Raw genomic sequence first — 20,328 nt, forward strand, 5'->3', positions numbered from 1 at the left:
TTACGAAAATATACGAGGAGTCCTTCGGCTTCTTTCGGGGACGTTACGGAAAAACACGATCGTTCAACACTCCGCGACAAAGCTAAAGTACCAAAAAGACGCGAACGCCTATTGGTCACCACGAGAGACAGCACACTCCAATCCTGACCGCTGCGGCGAGTCCATTCAATGAACGAGCAACGAGATGCACAACCATCAAATGAGGCTGTGATGTAGAAAAAACTTTCTGAGGATATTGCGTTAAGGTTAAACAGAAAGGTATGTGACTTTCATCTTAGTGAACTTCTGTCATTAGCAGCGGTGCTTCTGTTATATTTAATGCAGTTTGTGTATGCGTGCACAGCGTAATATTATGACTGCATTGCGCTTCTCTGAGTTTGAAGTGTATTATGACGTCTTCATTTATTTTATGCTTTTTTTCTGATCTGGGATAACTTACATTCTGTCTAAACAGACTTTTTATATTATTTAGTTTTTCTAAATGCTCAGATAAGAAGAAATGCATGCTCGTATTGATTAATGAGATGCCAAAATGCTTAAAATAATAATAATACATGTGTTTCATTATTATTATTGTTTTTATATTAAAGAACACTTATTTGTATTAATAAAATGCAAATAAGTGATAATTTCATTTGAAAAACAATAAAAGAGTCTTGTCTTCAGCAGCTTTTTTTTAACCTTCATCCAACACCACATACTCACACTTACATTACACGAAGGGTTCCTGGTTTAATTCGCTTAAAGGATCAGTGGTGTGATTCAGGAGAGCTGCTCCTTGTGTTCGTTCACGTGGTTTGTGTGTCTGAATCTGTCAAGACCTCTTTAATCTGTCCCTATTCCCGACCTGACACGTGGTGTGACACTGCCAACACTTTGCCAAGTGCACACTGCAGTGCACACCAGAAGAACCAAACAAAGTTCAAACTTTGGTCTTATGAAAAATGCCTCGATAAATAGTTATACAGATAGAAGGAATGGCGGCTAATGTGTGTGAGTGGGTGTTGGGATGTTGCCAGGTAGTTTCTTGAGTGTTCTGGGTTGTTGTTGCTGATGTCTACAAAGCAAGCATACATTTAAAAGCAGGGTAGGCAATTTGTTATGCTGGTTGAAAGTCTCTTCACATCCTGATAGCAATCTCTAAGTTAAGTGGTCTAAATGTATTTATATGTAAATCGGCTGTGGAAGGCGTATGACCATAAAATGTTCGTCCAATCATTGCACTCGGTCCAAATGCAATGTTACGTTGTCCTACCTGCCATTTTCATACCCTTGCGCACCCTGTTCACGCAGACATCACACGTCATCAGCGTGTTTCATGCTATGCAGAGTTACACCGTGTCCTAACTACACGTGACACCGCAACAAGCAATAAAAGGTATCTTTTCCATGTTATTTTGAGTTTTTGTCCTAACCAGCCGCAACGGCAACGTGCGATGGTTCTATTTTAGAAACGGTTTCTTTTTCTGTGACGTCGCAGCTGGAACAACAACACAAAACATGGCAGTGATAATCTCAGGTAATGTTTATGTGCTTTATTTAATGTTAAAAACGTGTAATGTGACTTTGAATATCATATAGTGCTCCCAGCTTTGTAACGTAGTGGTACTAAAAGCAACAATGGATAATTCACCTCAGATTTTGAAATTAAACAAATGGAAACAAGAACGTTCAAACTGTGAACAAACAAGTATATTCTATGACAAAGATTGTTTTAGTAACTCAGCATGTATTTTTAGTCATGTTTAAATTGTGTAATATTTGTGAATTTGAGTACTAATCCATTTCCTTGCGAGTGCCGTCAATATTAATCTCTGGGGCCATAGCCTACACTTGCCGCAAGAGCCCACACGCTGTTCTGATTGGCTGTGGTTTTTGATTGATTTTGTCGCATCTCGTAGTCGCGTCGCGTCTGGTGTAGACAGACAAATTGCTTGACGCTGGAATCTTATCCCATCGCGTCTAGTTAGGACACGGTGTTAGACAGACTTCACTCACCAAGTGAATTATGTTCATTATTATTGTAATGTTATGTGCTTTGAGACATGAAGTAGTTTAACTCCGTCTCTTGTCTCGTTCATTTCATCTGAAGGAGGCGTGGCTTTAGAGACGGTCTGATGAGAGGGTGGGATCTTATGCTTTCAAAGCTAGCGTTCCATTGCTAGCCTCTCCGAAAATTGCCTACCCTACCTTTAAATGTATTAAAATATTTATATTTGGATTGGAGTGATCCTGAATTCATTATATTTAATTTTTCCAATCTATTATATAAAAAATGAACGCTTACTTGGCCTACTGGCTGTTTGTCAAGTTTGCTGGATGTAGCTTGAAAGCTCGAGGAGGAGTTAGAGACTGAAGGGGTAGTTAGAGACTGTATGTTGTTATGATGATAAAAAAAGTTTTTAAAGGTTGCATTTATTGTCTGGTCCTGCAGTGGTCTAACGGCGCTTGTCAATGTCAAAATGATTGAGATGTACTGTACATTCACGCTCTTCTCCTGTAAACTGTAAACTCAAAGTAGTCGGGGTTTATAGTTTACAGGAGCAGAGCGTGAATTCCACAGAACGTTCCCTGTATTTTTTTCTCAGTGCACCATATGCAGTAAATGTAGGCACTTTTATGTCCTTTATTAATCATGTTTATTCGTCTAAGTCAGCAGTTTTATTTGATCAAAAAAGTTCATTAGAGCCTAAATAAAACAAGTGCATAATGCACACCAGAGAAACATGATTGAATGTAATTTAGTTCAGCTGATCATTAATAAAGTCTTATCAGAATCTGGCTCCCTAAGGATGTAAGTGGTGCCGATGCATTTTATTAAATATACAGACAAAACTCCATTTATCATGTTCATTCACAAATCTCTGGTGTGATATTGCACTACTGTGCCAAAACAAGCATGAATTGCACATCAAAATAATATAAAATGAAGGAATTTTCCATAATTATATACTTGGCTGTATATATATATATATATATATATATATATATATATATACAGCCAAGTATATATATATATATATATATACAGTGTCAAAGCTTTTTATTCAAGGCATCTTGTAAATGTGCAATCTTTTTAACTTACCTCGTCTATTCTTCCTTTATTCTTATTGTCTAAAAATAAGAAACTACCGTTAATATGAAAAAATGCATGTTACAGTATGTCCAGAAGTCTGAACATTGAAAATCTGGGATTAAAAATCTATTTTAAACCTGGAAATAAACAGTAAGTTAAGTGGTAGAATTAAAAATATATATTATTTAAACATTCATGTCACCATGAAATCCAAATTGACTTTTTTGCATTCTTTTTTTTTAATGGAACGTTACACTAAAAATCTTTTCTTTTTTTTTATTAAAAGATAATTGCAACTTTTATATCTTATCCTAATATCGTATATCTTGAGAAAACAGTCAGAATTGCGAGGTATAAACTCAAAATTGCGAGAAATAAAGTCAGAATTGTAAGATAAAAAGTCAGAATTGTGAGATAAAATAACTTTTTTAATTTTTTTATTTAGTGGCTGAAACAAGGTTACATTAATTATTCCAAATGAATTATCTGTGCACATCATAATTGTTTAATTTTTTTTTTGATGTGCCTCATAATCTTTAACCAAAATAACCTCCCTTCCCTGTAAAACGAAGAAGACATATTTATTATCCTGCTCTATTTCTAGGTCACGAATCAAAATGTAAGCAAATTAGAAAATTTGAAAATCATGAATCCTGAATAACATGACCACTTCTTACACAAACATACAGATCCAGGGCTTCTGTCATCAAAGCAATATATATATATATATATATATATATATATATATATATATATATATATATATATATATATATATATATATATATATATATATATATATATTAGGGCTGTCAAAAAATTAATCGCGATTAATCGCATCCAAAATAAAAGTTTGTGTTTACATAATATATGTGTGTGTACTCTGTTAATTATTATTTATATATAAATACACACACATTCATGTATATATTTAAGAAATATTTGCATGTATATAATGTATATACATTTATATAATCTATAATATATATAAATATAAATGTTTTATATATAAAAATAATATTTGTTTCTTAAATATATACATGCTTGTGTGTGTATTTATATATAAATAATAATTAACAGAGTACACACACATATATTATGTAAACACAAACTTTTATTTTGGATGCGATTAATCGCGATTAATCTTTTGACAGCCCTAATATATATATATCTCTTTTTTTTATTGCATGCTGTTTATATCATTTGTAATGAAAAATGTTGTATTTGTGCTATGTTATAAGCTGTTTTTAACATTTTAGTATTGGTTTCTGAAGATTTGGGAATGGAGAGTTGAGGTGCTCTGTCAGGTTGTGTGGAGAAACGCTGAGAAGACGTGCTGATTCGGCACAACCGCATCCCACTCTGTCCCCAAGCTTCCATTAAAAGTGCTTCCGCGGGTCTCTCTGGACCTGCAGGACCCACTGTCGTAATGAGCTGAACTGAGCAGAGCCGCAGAGTGATCAAAAAATATTGCGTTGTTGCAGGTTGAGTCTGTGTCGAGTTTGCTGAGTTTTGAGAAAAAGGCTTTTTACAAACCCCTCCCATCTGTCTCAGCTGCTACACTCCTTCATTTACATCATCAGATCGTAACCATCTCAACTTTCTCTCTTTTCCTCTCCTGCTGTATTCTACACTCCGTCTCTTTCAGATTTATAACAGGGTCCCGTCAGCCTGCCAATATGATGAAAGATTGCCTTCAGTTCCTCATTGAGCCAGCCAAGAAGCTCAAGTTTCGTCTCAAGGTACAGTGTGTCATTCATTCATTCATTGCATCAAATGGTTTATCAGTAATTCAGGCTTCTTCTTTTTCCAATGACAGGCACGTGTAGAGTAGTGGCCAAAAGTGATGTCAGTGCTTTTAATGACCCTCAAAGTACCATCAAAATATGTTTTTTAAATATGAGGGAAGAACGAAACACTAACATGTTAAGGGTTTTATTTGACTATGCAAAAAATGCATTGAAAACCAAAAAGCCTACAGGAAAAAGCATTAATTGACTACAACAATCAGTTATTAATATTTAGTTGGTTCTCTCTTATCTTTGCATTAAAAAATTAGGTTACACTTTATTTTTCAGTGTCCTTGTTACATATGTCACATGTATTTACTATAGTACTAACAGTAAATTATGCATAATTACATGCAACTAACCTTCAACTAAATCCTAACCATAACTCTGTAGTAAGTACATGTTATTAATTAATATTACACAGTACTTAAATAGATAATTACACAAGACACAATAAAGTGTAACCCTTTATTTTAAGTTGACGTAGTTACATTGTACTTACTTAAATAAGTACTGTGTAATATTAATTAACTACATGTACTTACTATAGAGTTATGGTCAGGGTTTGGGTTTGGTTTAGGGTTAGTTACTTGTAATTATGCATCATTTACTGTTATTACTATAGTAAGTACATGTAGTAACGTGCAACTACGTCACCTTAGAATAAAGTGTTACCAAAAATTAGGTTCAGACAATTTGGCATGTTTCATTGCGTTATCACAAATAAGACAATTGACTCCAAGCACAACTACACAATATGCTTACAAAATCATAAACACATTTTTTATAATATTTAAATATAAAGGGTGAAGATTTAAATTTTCCTATGCCAGACCTAACTTTTGGCCACTACTGTGTGTCAGATGAGTTGTTTTTTTATTAAAACGAATTTATTTGTGCCATAATTTCCACCACAACCAACAATTCTGCCTGCTAATAAAGTAGCATACTTGTTTATCAACAAGATGAGACGTGGCGTATGTATGTAATTCGGTCAAAATGCATGCAGAAAATAACATGTAATTAATTATTTACTATGATTATGAATCTGTATAAATTGGGAATTTTGAGAAATATTGATTTGAATGATTGATTCAATGACCCAGTCATAAATACTTTACTTGTTTCATTACTGGATGAATCTGCATTTTTGAACGAATCTCTTAAAGGTGCAGTGTGTAGTATTTATGAAGATCTATTGGCAGAAATGCAATATAATATACATAACTATGTTTTCAGTTGAGTATAAAGATCTTACATAATGAACCGTTATGTTTTTATTACCTTTGAATGAGCCATTACTATCTACATACACCGTGGGTCCCCTTATAGTGAAATCACCATTTTGCACCGCCATGTTTCTACAGTAGCCCTAAACGGACAAACTGCTCAACAGAGCGCTAGCTACTCTCTGCTCTCTCCGACGACGACATCTTTGTCCTGTGTCGGCCACCGTAGCTTGTGCTATGTGTCTATGTGCTCCAAAAGGGAGGGGTGAGCGGTGGGTGCTTGCAATTCACAACCTCACCACTAGATGCTGCTAAAATTCACACACTGCACCTTTAAATGAATGATTCAATGGCAAATACGTATTTTTAACAGTCACTTATTGCCACCTAGTGGCGTATCGATGTAAAGACAAAATGCATTATTTGAGATGTGGTGGAAATGTTCAGAAAATAATGGATATAAAATTGATACCTTCAGCTATAATATTCCCTAGTGGAGCTTTAGTTACTCCATAGTTTCCTAATCTCTGTACAGGAGACACGGAAAAGAGTGAAACACGTAAAGAAAGAGCCGCTAACAGAGAGTCAGCTGTTTATAATGGAGCTCGCGCGAGAACTCAACAGGATCTGTCAGGTGAGACAAATATATTTTTGCATTGTGCCTAGCTTTTACTCTAGCTGTATAGAGTCAGGATCAATGAATAAATCCACTGCCATCAGCTCAGAGATGTCCACTAGATTTCCACACATTTTGGGACTCTCTGTTGGAACCTCTTATGCCGATGTCTTTCAGAGGTCAGATATTCTGGCTCACATCTGGACCGGAGAGGACGTATGGCCTCCGCACGCCTGTCGAGAGTTCATTGTGGAGACCGCCAACATTCTGGAGATGAAGGTTAGAACATGAACTCAATCACAGGCAGAGGACGGGAAGTCCAACACAACATCAAAACACAAGAACAGATTATTCCTTATGTGTCCTGTTTAAGGTATCTATCTTGTAAGCTGCTTCATCAAGACTAAAATAGATGACTTATTCTGTCATGGTCCATAAAATGAAAAATAATTGATTAAATGTATTCATGTGTATATAACAGCGGATTACTATATTATGTAAGAATATTATTGGAATTTGTATTTAATATACAATTATAATTTTAAACTAATTTATAAAAAATATATTTTATACACTACCATTCAAAAGTCTGGGGTCAGTAAGATTTTTTAATGTCTCATGCTCACTAAGGCTGCATTTATTTAATCAAAAATACCGTAAAAGTGTTCAAATTTAAGTGTTAAAATGTAATATATTCCTCTGATGGAAAAGCTGAATTTTTAGCATCATTACTCCAGTCTTCAGTGTCACATGATCCTTCAGAAATCGTTCTAATATGATGATTTGATTCTCATGAGACATTTCTGATTTGTGATTATTCTCAATGATGAGAACAGTTGTGCTGTTTAATATTTTTGTGGAAAACGTGATACATGTAACATTGTAAATGTCTTTACTGTCACAGTTTATCAATTTAATGTGTTATTGCTAAATATGATTAATCTCTTTAAAAATCTCTTTTAAAAAATCTTACTGACCCCAAACTTTTGAATTGTAGTGTATGTGTAATAAAAGTTTTAAATTATGTGTAAAAAAAATTGAAATGCCCCTTGTGTTGTGTGTATAATGACAATTTATGTGTAATTCATACAAAAAAAATTAAGTATTCATATTTCACATAATATTTTTTATGTATAAAAACCAAGTGGCAACCTCCCGCAGTTTCTCTTGAAGCCAATATGGAAGTGATTTAAACTGCAATTCATCGACTGGCCACTAGGAACAGGCACCAGAAGGGAGCAGAATCTCATTGAGCTCCATGTTAAAATGCCCAACTTTACAGCAGAAAAACACATGTTTACAGCCTGGTACAAATTGTGGTTTTGGTCTATACGGCTAATTTTGCCCTTCATGACAACTGTGAGGGGGGTGAATTTTATTATAACTCATTCGTTTACATTATATAAAGCCTTAAAGTTCTGCATAATTAAGGGCGTGGCCACTTTGAGTGACAGGTAGCCACGTCCCGCCTCTTTGCCCATTTTCAGTTATCCGGGAGTGACGCGCTTACAAGATAGCAACGGCCAACTTTGAGGCTTCAAAACGTGACATCACGGACACTACGTCCATATTTTTTTACAGTCTATGATAAAAAACAAAGCAATTAAATTAATTTGAAATCCACTTCCTTAAATTCAAAATTGTATCTGATTATCTACCTTAATTTAAGTTCAGGATATAATTAGAATTGTAACAAACATTCCCGGTTAACTTTTTGAATGGTAAAAAGTCACCTTACTGTTTTAATTCAGCTACATCCAATAGGAGATACACACTGTTTTTCAGACAGCTGTTGTTTCTCAGGATCTGCATGACTTTAATTACAGGCTGATGTTGGTTGGTTAGAACTGTGTGTTATATTTAGATAAAATCCTGCTTTAGACTCAAAGTGCCACCAGTCCCCATAGTAACCAGCTAGTCTGTTTATATCAGGCTGACTGACAGGTCCAGTGGCTTAAGGGTTTAAAATTCTGTGTCAGTTTTCAAAGGATCAAGCTCTAATCGTGGTTTGTTTGTAAGTTATAGTATAGTCCGCAGTACTTTTGTGTCCTTGAGAAAGGCGTTGAGCTGTAGTTCGCTCCAGGGTGTCCGCCTCGCGGATTTAGTGTACTTTTAAAAAAGCTTGTTGTCAGCACATTTCTTCGGAGAAATCAAAGTAATTGATTCGAGTCAGACACGGGCTGTTTATTAAAAAGGTTACTGCGTCATAAATTTCAGCTCCAGGGGCTGAATAGGCCTCTAGTTACTGAGGCAGTTATTTTCAGAATCACTGATACTGGATCAAATATATGTTGCAAAACTGACCCTTCGCAAACACCCGCCCCCGGTTACTGTTGCTATGTCCGACAAGCCATGGCACTCTCACGCCACACATGTTCTCACGCAGTGAAAAATTAATCGCGGAGCAAAGGAGAGTATAGTGACAACGCGGAGACAGACAAGACAGAGTAGGTTATTTTTGTGGTATGAAAGAAAGTGTCAGCTTTCAAATTCAAACAATAATAAATATACATTTTTATTTATTCAATGTGATGTGACAGATCGCTGTAGCGCCTCAGTTCAAGCAGCATGTGAACCAATCATCTCTTCCTACTAGCTATAGCACAAAATAAACATGAATGAACATCTGCTGCTTAATGTTAATCAAACAACAAATGAATGAGAAAATCACTCACTGCTCTTTACTGAATAACTTTAGTAGCTTTAATAAGAATCAATGGACATTTAATTTGGCACAATATGTACGATTTTTGTATTCAAATAATTTATTTTGTAAAAACCATGGAAACATCAAAGACGCTTTAATGTATTATGTGTTTTATTAGACAGGTGAGCAACTGTTTGGATACATTACTCGACAGTTAACTAATCATTGTTATACAGATCAACACAATTAGTCTTATTGTTTATATCTCGTTTTCATGATTTACCGTGAGTACCATGTTTTACCATGCCTAATATTGATCTAGCTTACTGCAGTGTGCAACAAGTGTCTCATAGTCGCCATCAAACGCACAGAGTAGCATTATAGCATAACTTTCAACACTCTCAGATAATGTATCTAATATGACCAGAAGAAGCGGTCGTCTGCGGTATAATAAAAGCTCTGCAAAATCCAGGCATCATCAAGCTACGCCTTTGTTTTGGTTTACTCGCACAGCGACTACTAGCTGGCCTCCGTTACTCTCACCCCGCTAAACCTCACTCCCATCCGGGTCACGGCACCAATGTAACCCCTCCTGTGGGATTCAAACCCGGGTCAACCGGCATGAGAGTCAGGCGCTCTAACAAGGAGGCTAAAGGCTGCAACTCCTACTGTCAGTCGCTAGTGCGTCTCTTGAGATCAGAGGAGTGAGATTTACACCAGGTTTTACATCGCTGTTACACCGGGCCAGTAGTTGCCAATGTCACTTTGAAAAGAACAAATTACGCATTTACCGTTTTCATGCATTTTTGTAGTTTACATAGACAATAACGATCATTTTCAAACGCTGTTGTCGTGTAAATGAATGGCCAAAATGCAATAAAAGTTTTCAGTTTTTAATTGAAAAAGGTGTTGCGTTTGTGCATGCGTTTAAGCCATTCACTTACATGACAACGGCGATTTGGGGGCCTGAAAATGTAAACTTTTGAAAACGATACTGTTATCGTCAAAAACGCGAATTTGTGAAAACGGTGACATCATGCATTGCCCATGTGTATTACGTGTTCAGTCTATAGGTGCGTAGTGTTTCTTTACAAAGTGACATCGCCAACTACTGGCCTGGCATGAATAATACAGCGTTTTAAATCAGACAATGTTGTCATTTTCATACATGGAAAAAAAGGAAAAACCTTTCCGTTTTAGTACATTGTTGGTAAACATGCTCTGAACGTTTAAATGGGGTTGCCAAGGTTAAAGGAATTGTTTACCCAAAAATGATAAGCCATTTGACTGACTTTCTTCTACAAAAAAGATACATTTTAAATAATGCCCTGTTCACGTTTTTCCTGTACAGTTATAATGAATGGGGACTGGAGATTTCATTATTCAAATACACTATAAAAGTATCATAAAATTCCATATGAATTTGTGTACCTTATTCCAAGTCTTGTGTTTTTACACACTGTGCAGGAAAATACGGAGAAGCCCATGCAAGTTTATGCCGATCTGCATCCAGAAAAGCGGGACTGGAAGAGTCATTTACTGAGCATGCTTGAGCAGGGAGGAGAGCATGACATGGGCCCATACAAAAGGATCATCATGGACTGGACCAGAGGACAGCGCAACAGACACCCGGTGAGGATCAGAAACATCTGCATGTACACCACCAACCATTTTCTCAACTTCACGAGGTGCATCCTGGGATGCTTTTCATACCGTATTGAACGAGTTCACAGGTAACGTGTTATTTATTTTGCAATTCATACATTCAATCAAGTATCTCTTAGTAGGCCTCTATATAGAAAATAAGTTTATATCAGAAAATATATTAATAATTCCAACATTCTATCATTTTTGCAGGAGTGTAATGTTTGTGAGTGTGTAATTTAATATCAGTCCATGCTGTAAATAAAGTGTCTTATTCTCTCTCTCTCTCTGTCTATGGGTCTTAGTCTCGGGCTGCTCTCTGATTAAGAATTAGGATATTAACCTTGCTATGATCCTCTTGTCCGACTGTGATTACACACGACCTCACTGACTGACCTGAGAGAGACATTGCCAACCCGCTAAGCTGTATAAATGTAAACTTACCATTGACAGTTTTTCAATTATAATGACACAGGTTTGCCAAACACTTCTAGCTTACTGCATAGTGTACACACTATATACAACCTCCACTTTTTAATAGTATGTAAAACACTATGCATTGTGCAACAATATCTAAATAAATGTAGTGTGCTGTGTCATATACTTAACAGCTACCCGGCAAACAGAAATATATAATAACATTTTGCTAATGTTCCCATCCAGGGATGACGTCAAAACCTGTTCCCTCGAGTAATTATAGACTCCCGTATCGAAAACAAATTTTGAAGCTGTTATGTTTGAACGTCTTGCTATAAAACTGCACACACTCAAACGTTCCAAGTATCGTCATGTTGTTTACCACAGACCTTATTTCTCTCATAAATTGAAACGCCCGTATAAAAACCCATAGGAAAATCTGAAGGGAACCAGTGGCGAGTCTGCGGGGTTTTGATGGCATTCCTGCACCACTCTATTAAGTTCCCATCAAAACATTATTCCTGAATGTTCTAAAAATGTTTTAGATGTTTGCTTATGTAAATGTTAGAGAAAACATAGTAACAGATGGTTCAGAAAACTATTTTAGAATAACTAATTATAGAACAGAGAAAAACATCCAACTAAAAGATTTCATGAATGATGTATGCATAACATGCTTGTTCTAAAGTTTGAAAATGTTATTAAAGACCAGATAACTTTGAACTAGGGCTGTTAAACGATACATGTATGTGTGTGTATTCAAATATACATAATTATTATTATACACAGTACACACACGTTATGTAAACAGTTGTCACACATTAACCTGAAAACAATTAAGCATTTAAAAATCAATAAAAATACACACCTTTAAGTCTATAGGGACATGTATCCTTTCAATATAGCATCACCTTTCTAATGCCTAATCAATAATTCATAAAGTCCTCTCTTATCCTCTTAGGAATAATTTGTGTTTAACTCAATATCAGTAAAAACTGTTAGTGAAGTATCATCAACTCCACTGATCCGCCTGGGACACATGCACACAGATAAACTTTTCTGAAGTGTAAAATCATATATTTATGATTTGTGCTTCTGGCCTCAGTCATTTATCATTTTCTCTCTCCAGCACGGTATCTGGCCGGGTGAAGCAGTGTTGATGATGTTGGATGACGTGGAGCTGCAGTGGAAGCGGGGTCACCTGTCACACCTGCAGTCTGCCGTGGAGCTGCTCATTGGGCTCGTTCTTGGCGAACACCTGGACAAGGTGCGATGCCTCTGGAAACATATACAACATTCATATACTTGCATAAAATTCAAAATATGCCATTTATATTTTTAACTGATCTAATAACAAGCACCATTGACATTGTAGGAGCTCATTCCAAGACTGTGGCTGGTACAAAAACAAAAGACTCAGAAGATCGGTGAGCAGGCAATGACATTGATGACCCAGAATTACTGAAGGATTATTACCCATAGCTGCTGTATATGATTTCTGCATAACCCCACAAATGGAAATGGAAAAGTGTTCTGGTATAGTCCATGAAATCACATGCAGCACTTGTATTAGATCAGACCTGAATATCTTTGGACATTGAGAAGATGATTGGTATGTCTTGAATTGGCTTTCTGGTAATCTCTCTCTCTCTCTCTCTCTCTCTCTCTCTCTCAGATTGCATTGGCTACATTCCACACATTGGTAAGAGAGTAATAGGTTCAGCAATCAAACAATTATTTAATACTATTTAAATGCACTGGCACTCAGTGGAATCGTTTCTTATGTAGTAACACAGAAATGTTGCTCTTTGTTTCAGTGTGGAACTGGATATGTGATGCTACAGGTATGTCACAATTTTTGTCATGCTAGGTTAGGTTACTTTATTAATACCCGCAGGCAAATTTATTTTGCAGTAGAATGATGTAATAAGATGATGGCATCCATTCTTGACACACCATTTAAAAACACATAACTTAACACAAAAAACAAAATACAATATATCACAACAAAATATCCTGATATATGTGCTCAAGGCTCCACCACTCAAGACTTATCATAGGATATAAACCTGTACATTCATCATTCATATACACATATATATATATATATATATATATATATATATATATATATATATATATATATATATATATATATATATATATATATATATATATATATATATATATATATATATACTGTATATATATATATACTGTATATATATATATATATATATATATATATATATATATATATATATATATATATATATATATATATATATATATATTATTTGTTTAAACAGCTTACTATTGCTGTTTAAACAAAAATATGATACATTTTGTCCACAATTATTTGATGAATAAAATGTTTAAAAGCATTTATTTGAAATCTTTTGAAACATTATAAATGTCTTCACTGTCATTTTTGACCAATGTAATGCAGCCTTGCTGAATAAAAGTATATATACATATATGGACCACAAAACCAGTCATAAGTCGCACAGGTATATTTGTGGCAATAGCCAACAATACATTGTATGGCTCAAAATTATAGATTTTTCTTTTATGCCAAAAATCATTAGGATATTAAGTAAAGATCATGTTCCATGAAGATATTTTGTAAATTTCCTACTGTATCAATATTTAGATTTTTTTGCACCCTCATATTACAGATTTTCAAATAGTTGTATCTCGGCCAAATATTGTCACATTATAACCAACCATACAACAAAGTAAATTAATTTAGCTTTCACATGATGTATAAATGTCAATTTCCAAAAATTGACCCTTGTGACTGGTTTTGTGGTCCAGGGTCACATATATTAGCGCTAAGGCAAGTGTAAGGATTTGAGTGAGTTTGACAAGGGCCAAATTTTGATGGCTAGACGACTGAGTCAGAGCATCTCCAAAACTGCAGCTCTTGTGGGGTGTTCCTGGTCTGCAGTGGTCAGTATCTATCAAAAGTGCTCCAAGGAAGGACCAAGGCTCATTGATGCACGTGGGGAGTGAAGGCTGGCCCGTGTGGTCAGATCAAACAGACGAGCTACTGTAGCTCAGATTGCTCAAGAAGTTAATGCTGGTTCTGATAGAAAGGTGTCAGAATACACAGAGCATCGCAGTTTGTTGCGAATGGGGCTGCATACCCATGCTGACCCCTGTCCACCGCCGAAAGCACCAACAGTGATGGAAGAAGGTGGCCTGGTCTGATGAATCACGTTTTCTTATACATCACATGGATACTGCAAATTTTTTTTTAGATATCTAGCTTTCTTGAAAACCTTCCAAGATAAACCTAAAATCATAAGTCTAACCGTAGTGTGGCCTTATTTTACAGTGGAGGTGACTTTTGACCCAGAGACGGCCAACCCTGCCCTTGTTCTGTCTGAGGACTGCAAGCGCATGCAGTGTGGTCTGGAGCGGCGCGGGGTAGCCTGCAGCCTGCGGCGCTTCGATGGCTGGTGGTGCTGTCTCGGCTCAGAGGGCTTCTCGTCAGGACGCCGCTACTGGGAGGTAGAAGTGGGCGACCGGGATTGGCGTCTCGGAGTGGCCAAAGAATCAGCCCTCTGCAAAGGCTATAAACCGCTCAACACTCAGAGCGGCTACCTCACCCTCAGGCTGGAGCGGGGGTCCGAGCTCAAGGCCCTGACCACACCGCCTACCTTCTTGCCCCAGTCGCTCATCCCGCGGAGGGTGGGAGTCTACCTGGACTATGAGGAGGGGCAGCTGTCCTTCTACGACACCCAAAAGCGTGCACACATCTACACATACAGCGAGAGGTTCACAGAGAAGCTTTACCCAGTGTTTGGGACGGTGGAGATGGTGCGTGAGATGGTGATCAGGCCTGCAGATCTGAGGGAGCGATGTCTCTGTAAGGGACAGTGTCTGTTCTTCTAACATACATAACAAGTGCACAATTATCACGCACATGGATACAAAAAATCACACACCATTAAACATTCATACAGTAAATGCTTGCAAAAAAAAGTAGTTTGAAAGGTGCATAGACGATATTTTACATTTTTTAGAGTAGCTAAAGCTGTAATTTCTGCACCATAAGGAATTGAAAAAAGAGACTTGTTAAAGGGATAGTTCACCCAAAAATGAAATCACTTACCCTCAAGTTGTTCCAAACCTGTATGAGTTTCTTCTGTTGAACACAGATGAAGATATTTTAAAGAATGTTGGTAACCAAACAGTTGGCGGTAGCCATTGACTTCCATAGTATATATATTTTTTTTTCTTACTATGGAAGTCAATAGCCACCATCAACTGTTTGGTTACCAACATTCTTTAAAATATCTTCATCTGTGTTCAACAGAAGAAACTCATACAGGTTTGGAACAACTTGAGGGTGAACTATTCCTTTAACTAGTCTGTGATTGGTCAGACAAATAGATAGTCCCACCCAAACCTTATGTCTGCAGTGATGATGTATTTTTATAGGTCGATCTGGAAGTTAGCATCTCCCTGGTTCCCTTGACAAAAACCCAGTAGGATTTTTTAAATCGGCTTTTGCAGTAACAGCTAAGCTTTGCGAAGCATCAAGGCTTTCCTCTCAACTGTATTGCAAAAGGGTTCAGAAAATAAGCTCTGTGACCAACAGAAGTTTATGATTCTTGCGCATTTTGTTCATCATGATATTCTTCACAAACGAACACAACTTTTATGAATTTTGAAGCCTATAAATGAAATCGCCAGAAGTAGCTAAATGTAGGTTATAAACGAACCACACCATTGTCGCATTACTTCAATATCAACACCACGTAGGTAGCATATGAAAATGCTTTTAGTCTTTATTTAAAAATGTTTTGCTGAAAGTTTGAATAGTTTGCAAGAGTGTGAATATAAACAAAACAACAAGGGTGTAATAGCGGACTAGTGAGTAGATGAGTTTTCCTGTGTGGCTGATGACGTTTAATGTCCTGACAGCCTCTGTAGTCACATTTAGCTACTTGTTAGCAACCACCTTTTTCAAGACATGTAAAAGCTTAGAAGCGGGGTATTACTGATGTATTTTATGTCATAGAATAAAATGTGAAAATATCTTGCGCTTATGTTCACCACTGACCTTGTTTCAAGCATTTAACCCAAAACCCATTCCAAAAAACCAATCGACTTCAGGATGATGGAACCGGAAGTGCTAAAATGCTAACTCGTTTCTGGGTTTTGGCCTACAAAAATACCTCCCTGCAGCCAGTTTTGGGGTGTGCGCTGTGTAAACATCATGATTACTGTAGTTCTAGACTATTGCTGCCTTCACATGCTATCGGAATTATCATAAAAACTAGTTTTCCTAAAATTGGACACGAACGCCCTCTCAAGTCAAAATTGGAACGTGATGAGCTAGTAATCATGACTTCAGAAGTGGGAAGTAGGAAATTTCCGATAGTATGTGAAGGCTGCATAAATGTGAGCATGCATTTACTCATCTCACTTGCACAAAAACAGATTCAGTATTCCTCAAAATAAATAAAAACAATGAAATGCAAGCTCTGAATATTACGCAAACCTGAGATAATTAAATATGTTAAATAACACAAATATACTTTATGTATTTAATCTTACTTTATTAACCAATGTTTTTTTGCCGCTGACCTTTGATGATCCAATTCAACCTTACTAATAAGCAAAAATTTGTGTTCTAATTTTTTTTTATTGCTGGAAAAGTGTTGAACTTTCTTCTGTATTATATTCTTCTGTGATATAGAATGGCAGCAAAGCTGAAAGGTTTGTTTGAGCGGCGCCCTCTACTGTACAGGCGTGAATGTACAGTTCCTTCATTCTGAGGCTTATCCATTTTTGGTGAATAGAACTTTAGTTTTTTGTTAGTAAAGACAAAGAAGCAAGCCCAGCCTAGGTGTGAAAAAGTAACACAGAAATAATGTTCTTAAAGGTGCAGTGTGTACATTTTAGCTGTACTAGAGGTGAAGTTGTGAATTGCATCCCCCCTCCCTTTCAGGGCACATAGAGAAGCTACGGTGGCCGACACAGGACAAAGATGTTGTCGACTGAGACAGCAGAGAGTAGCTAGCGCTCTGTAGAGAAGTTTGTCCGTTTAGGGCTACTGTAGAAAAATGGCGGCGCAAAATGGCGATTTCACTGTAAGGGGACCCGCGGTGTATGTAAGGTAATAAAAACATAACAGTTCATTATGTAAGGTCTTTATACACCACTAAAACATAGTTATGTATATTATATTGCATTTCTGTCTATAGATCCTCATAAATACTACACACTGCACCTTTAAAAAGTAATTATGTAACCGAATTCAATGACTATTTTAGTGAATAAGGCAATATTGTAACGCATTGGAAAATATATTCTGATCAACTAATCACATTTGAGAGAATGTTCAGCCTACAAAATGTAACCGACAGCGATTGTCATTGTAATATTCCATACGAAATTATGATTTATTTGCATACTGTATTGTGATTCTTTTTTCTTGCATCTGTTTACCCATATATGTTCATTGACATTATGTCTGTGTTTACAGCCAACAGAAAACGATTATAACTAGCAAAATCCAAGGCCTAAAACCTAACTGTTGTTTTGCTGCCCTGAATGCACGGCTCTCTTAGGAAAGGCAAATCTAGTTTTATCAAGTATTGGATGTAATCACATCCTACTCCATGTTTGAGTTTTTCAGTAACATAAGAAAGCATATAGAGGTCACTGTCAGCACGTACTCCTTTAATCAACATAAGGCATTTCAGTAAGTCCACAGTGTGCTAAAACAGTTGATTGCACTAAATCTGTTTCTAATAAACAAAGCTACACACAATGAGTCGACTGCGGTAAAATGATTTATTGTTTCAGTAAGTGCGGTGAACTGATATGCAGTGAGAATTTTTGCATAGTACATACTACAGCTTGAATATGATGGTGAAATGCAATTTTAGTATAAAAAATCTAAAAAAATATTTTTTCCCCCAAGTCAAAAGTACCATACGGATTATTAAAGGCAGTAAAAATGTAATTTAAGAGTACATAGGTGTGACGTCGGTAATCTTTTCTGAATTGCCAGTAGTCAACTAACCTGGCAGATTTTATGTCATCTAAAATACAGCCGCAAGCCTGAAGTTGCAGCAACACATCTCGCAACCAGGCAATAAAAAACAAACCTCAGTAACATATTTACAATCCTAAGAATCGAGTCCATATGCACGCGCCCGTGTTGCAACATTTTACGCAACCCTTAACAAGTAAAATTTGATTTATGAGGAAAAATACTAATGAGTTAAAGCGTAAACTCTAAATCAAAAGACTAATGTGAAAAATACATTTAGAAAACCTCTATGCTCGAAAAACTTGATACAACTCGAAAGCAACATCACGATATGAAATCTGCTCAATTCAAACCTTGCCAAAACGAACGCGATCAAGCTCAAATAAGCAACAGAAGGTCTCAGACTGTATCCCATGGCGCATACGTCAATAACATTTCTCACAAACACTGTAGGAAACATGCTTTGATCCCAAAAGTTTTTACCAAAAACCTGTTTGGAAGCGATAACACTAAAAGGTTTGAAGTCTATACATTCAACAAAATATCAAGGCTTGAAGACTTTGGTCTTTATGAACAATAATCCAAGGAATCCAAGAGCTCAGCTGTTCTCTTCCTCACATAAAAACCATCTGTTGTGCACACTGGTCTGTGAACTTCTCTAGTTAACTTAGTTTCGCTTGAGCGTATATATACATTCAGGAGGTTCGATTAGGACTCGAAGTACTGCCTCTCCAGCTTCTTAGTGACGGTGCTGCTGGACACGACTCCCCTCTGCACCATCTCCACCTGCCGCGTGACGGTGCCACCCGACTCCGTGATCTGCCTGCTCGACATCATCATCATACCATCTTGGGGGAAAAAAAACAACACAAACATTAGACGCAGATAGAATGAGGGAAACACATTAATAATGTAGTCTTGTATCTAGAATTGAACTCTCTGGTGCTGATCGCATGGCGGTCAAAAATGACTGTACTATATTTATAGTTTTTATTTAATATTTTTAGGTCATTTTATGGTACTAAATGATATTTATGCAGTAGTCATAACCCATTAATTCACTTTTTGAGCATAGACCTGAAAATTAAATTTCCAACTTAACCTGTCCTAAATTTTGAATGCATTAGAGCAACTTAAGTCCGGTCTTTTTTTAAAGACAACACTTGGCAGATTATTGCTGAAATTAAAACAGTTTTAACTAAAAAAAGTTACAGAAATGTAAGTTTATTATTATGAAAAATGCACAAAAATATGTCAAATTTGATATGAAATTCATATTTTCCAAAACATGTTTTACGTTAAGGGCCAGATTTACTAAACAGGGCAAATTAGCGCGAGAGCACAATTAAAAAAAAGCGCAGATGGGAGCAGAAAGTTCTGCGCGTGATCTACTGACGACGCACAAATGAAAGAACACAGACGCAGATGAATCATTTCCATAATGACCAACACCATCAACCAGTTAGCGTCTGGTTTAAGACGTGCTTTTTTGTGGCGGTAAATAATGCCGCAAATACCAGTAATTTGACAAGGGCGAACCTTTGTAAATCACATTGCGTGATTCATTTAAATACTCTCCTCTCATATATTTTGCGTCTGAAAGGGAAACTCCTACAAATGCATATGCAATAAGGTCAGCCACAAAAATAACTCGTCAACGCCTTTTCAGCGCTAATTTATCACTGCGTTTTTTTAGCAAATCCTGACAGTAGTTTTTTAACGCCAAAAGAGGGTTTTGCGCTAGCGCAAGCTGTTAGTAAATCTGCCCTAAAACTGAGAAAATCAAAATGAATCTAAACGAGTTGTGTTCCAAATTTGAGGTTGAAATCTCAAAATCCCAAATTTTGTTTGGGCGCAGTACCAAACGTTTCCACTAGATGAAATTTATTTCCCA

At 36.4% G+C, this 20,328-nt stretch overlaps 2 protein-coding genes across 5 annotated transcripts in view; one reads left to right on the forward strand and one right to left on the reverse strand.

The window, feature by feature from the left end:
- The first annotated feature begins 106 nt into the window (after positions 1-106).
- Positions 107-18,216, forward strand: LOC307133250 (uncharacterized protein). The gene is made up of 10 exons (XM_079828177.1): positions 107-258; positions 4,725-4,818; positions 6,631-6,729; positions 6,889-6,990; positions 10,826-10,990; positions 12,549-12,686; positions 12,795-12,846; positions 13,095-13,121; positions 13,237-13,263; positions 14,760-18,216. The coding sequence occupies exons 2-10, from the start codon at positions 4,756-4,758 to the stop codon at positions 15,317-15,319; spliced, it is 1,233 nt and encodes a 410-aa protein (XP_079684303.1). The 5' UTR covers positions 107-258; positions 4,725-4,755; the 3' UTR covers positions 15,320-18,216.
- Positions 17,808-20,328, reverse strand: part of itgb4 (integrin, beta 4) — a 43,501-nt gene continuing 40,980 nt past the window's right edge. For all 4 annotated transcript variants that reach the window (XM_079828176.1, XM_079828174.1, XM_079828175.1 and 1 more), the window contains one exon: positions 17,808-19,282. In XM_079828176.1, coding sequence (XP_079684302.1) covers positions 19,143-19,282 — 140 coding nt within the window. In that variant the 3' untranslated portion in view covers positions 17,808-19,142. The remainder of the gene's footprint in view (positions 19,283-20,328) is intronic.

The sequence above is a fragment of the Gobio gobio genome, assembly GCF_949357685.1.
Source record: "Gobio gobio genome assembly, chromosome: 10".
In the NCBI taxonomy this organism is placed as follows: Eukaryota; Metazoa; Chordata; class Actinopteri; order Cypriniformes; family Gobionidae; genus Gobio; species Gobio gobio.

Bases quoted from the DNA above. Each gene is read 5' to 3' on its own strand.
- LOC307133250 (XM_079828177.1), top strand. From the start codon at position 4,756: ATGATGAAAGATTGCCTTCAGTTCCTCATTGAGCCAGCCAAGAAGCTC. The intron at 10,991-12,548 runs GTGAGGATCAGA...TTCTCTCTCCAG, and splicing joins GACAGCGCAACAGACACCCG to CACGGTATCTGGCCGGGTGA. The intron at 12,687-12,794 runs GTGCGATGCCTC...TTGACATTGTAG, and splicing joins TTGGCGAACACCTGGACAAG to GAGCTCATTCCAAGACTGTG.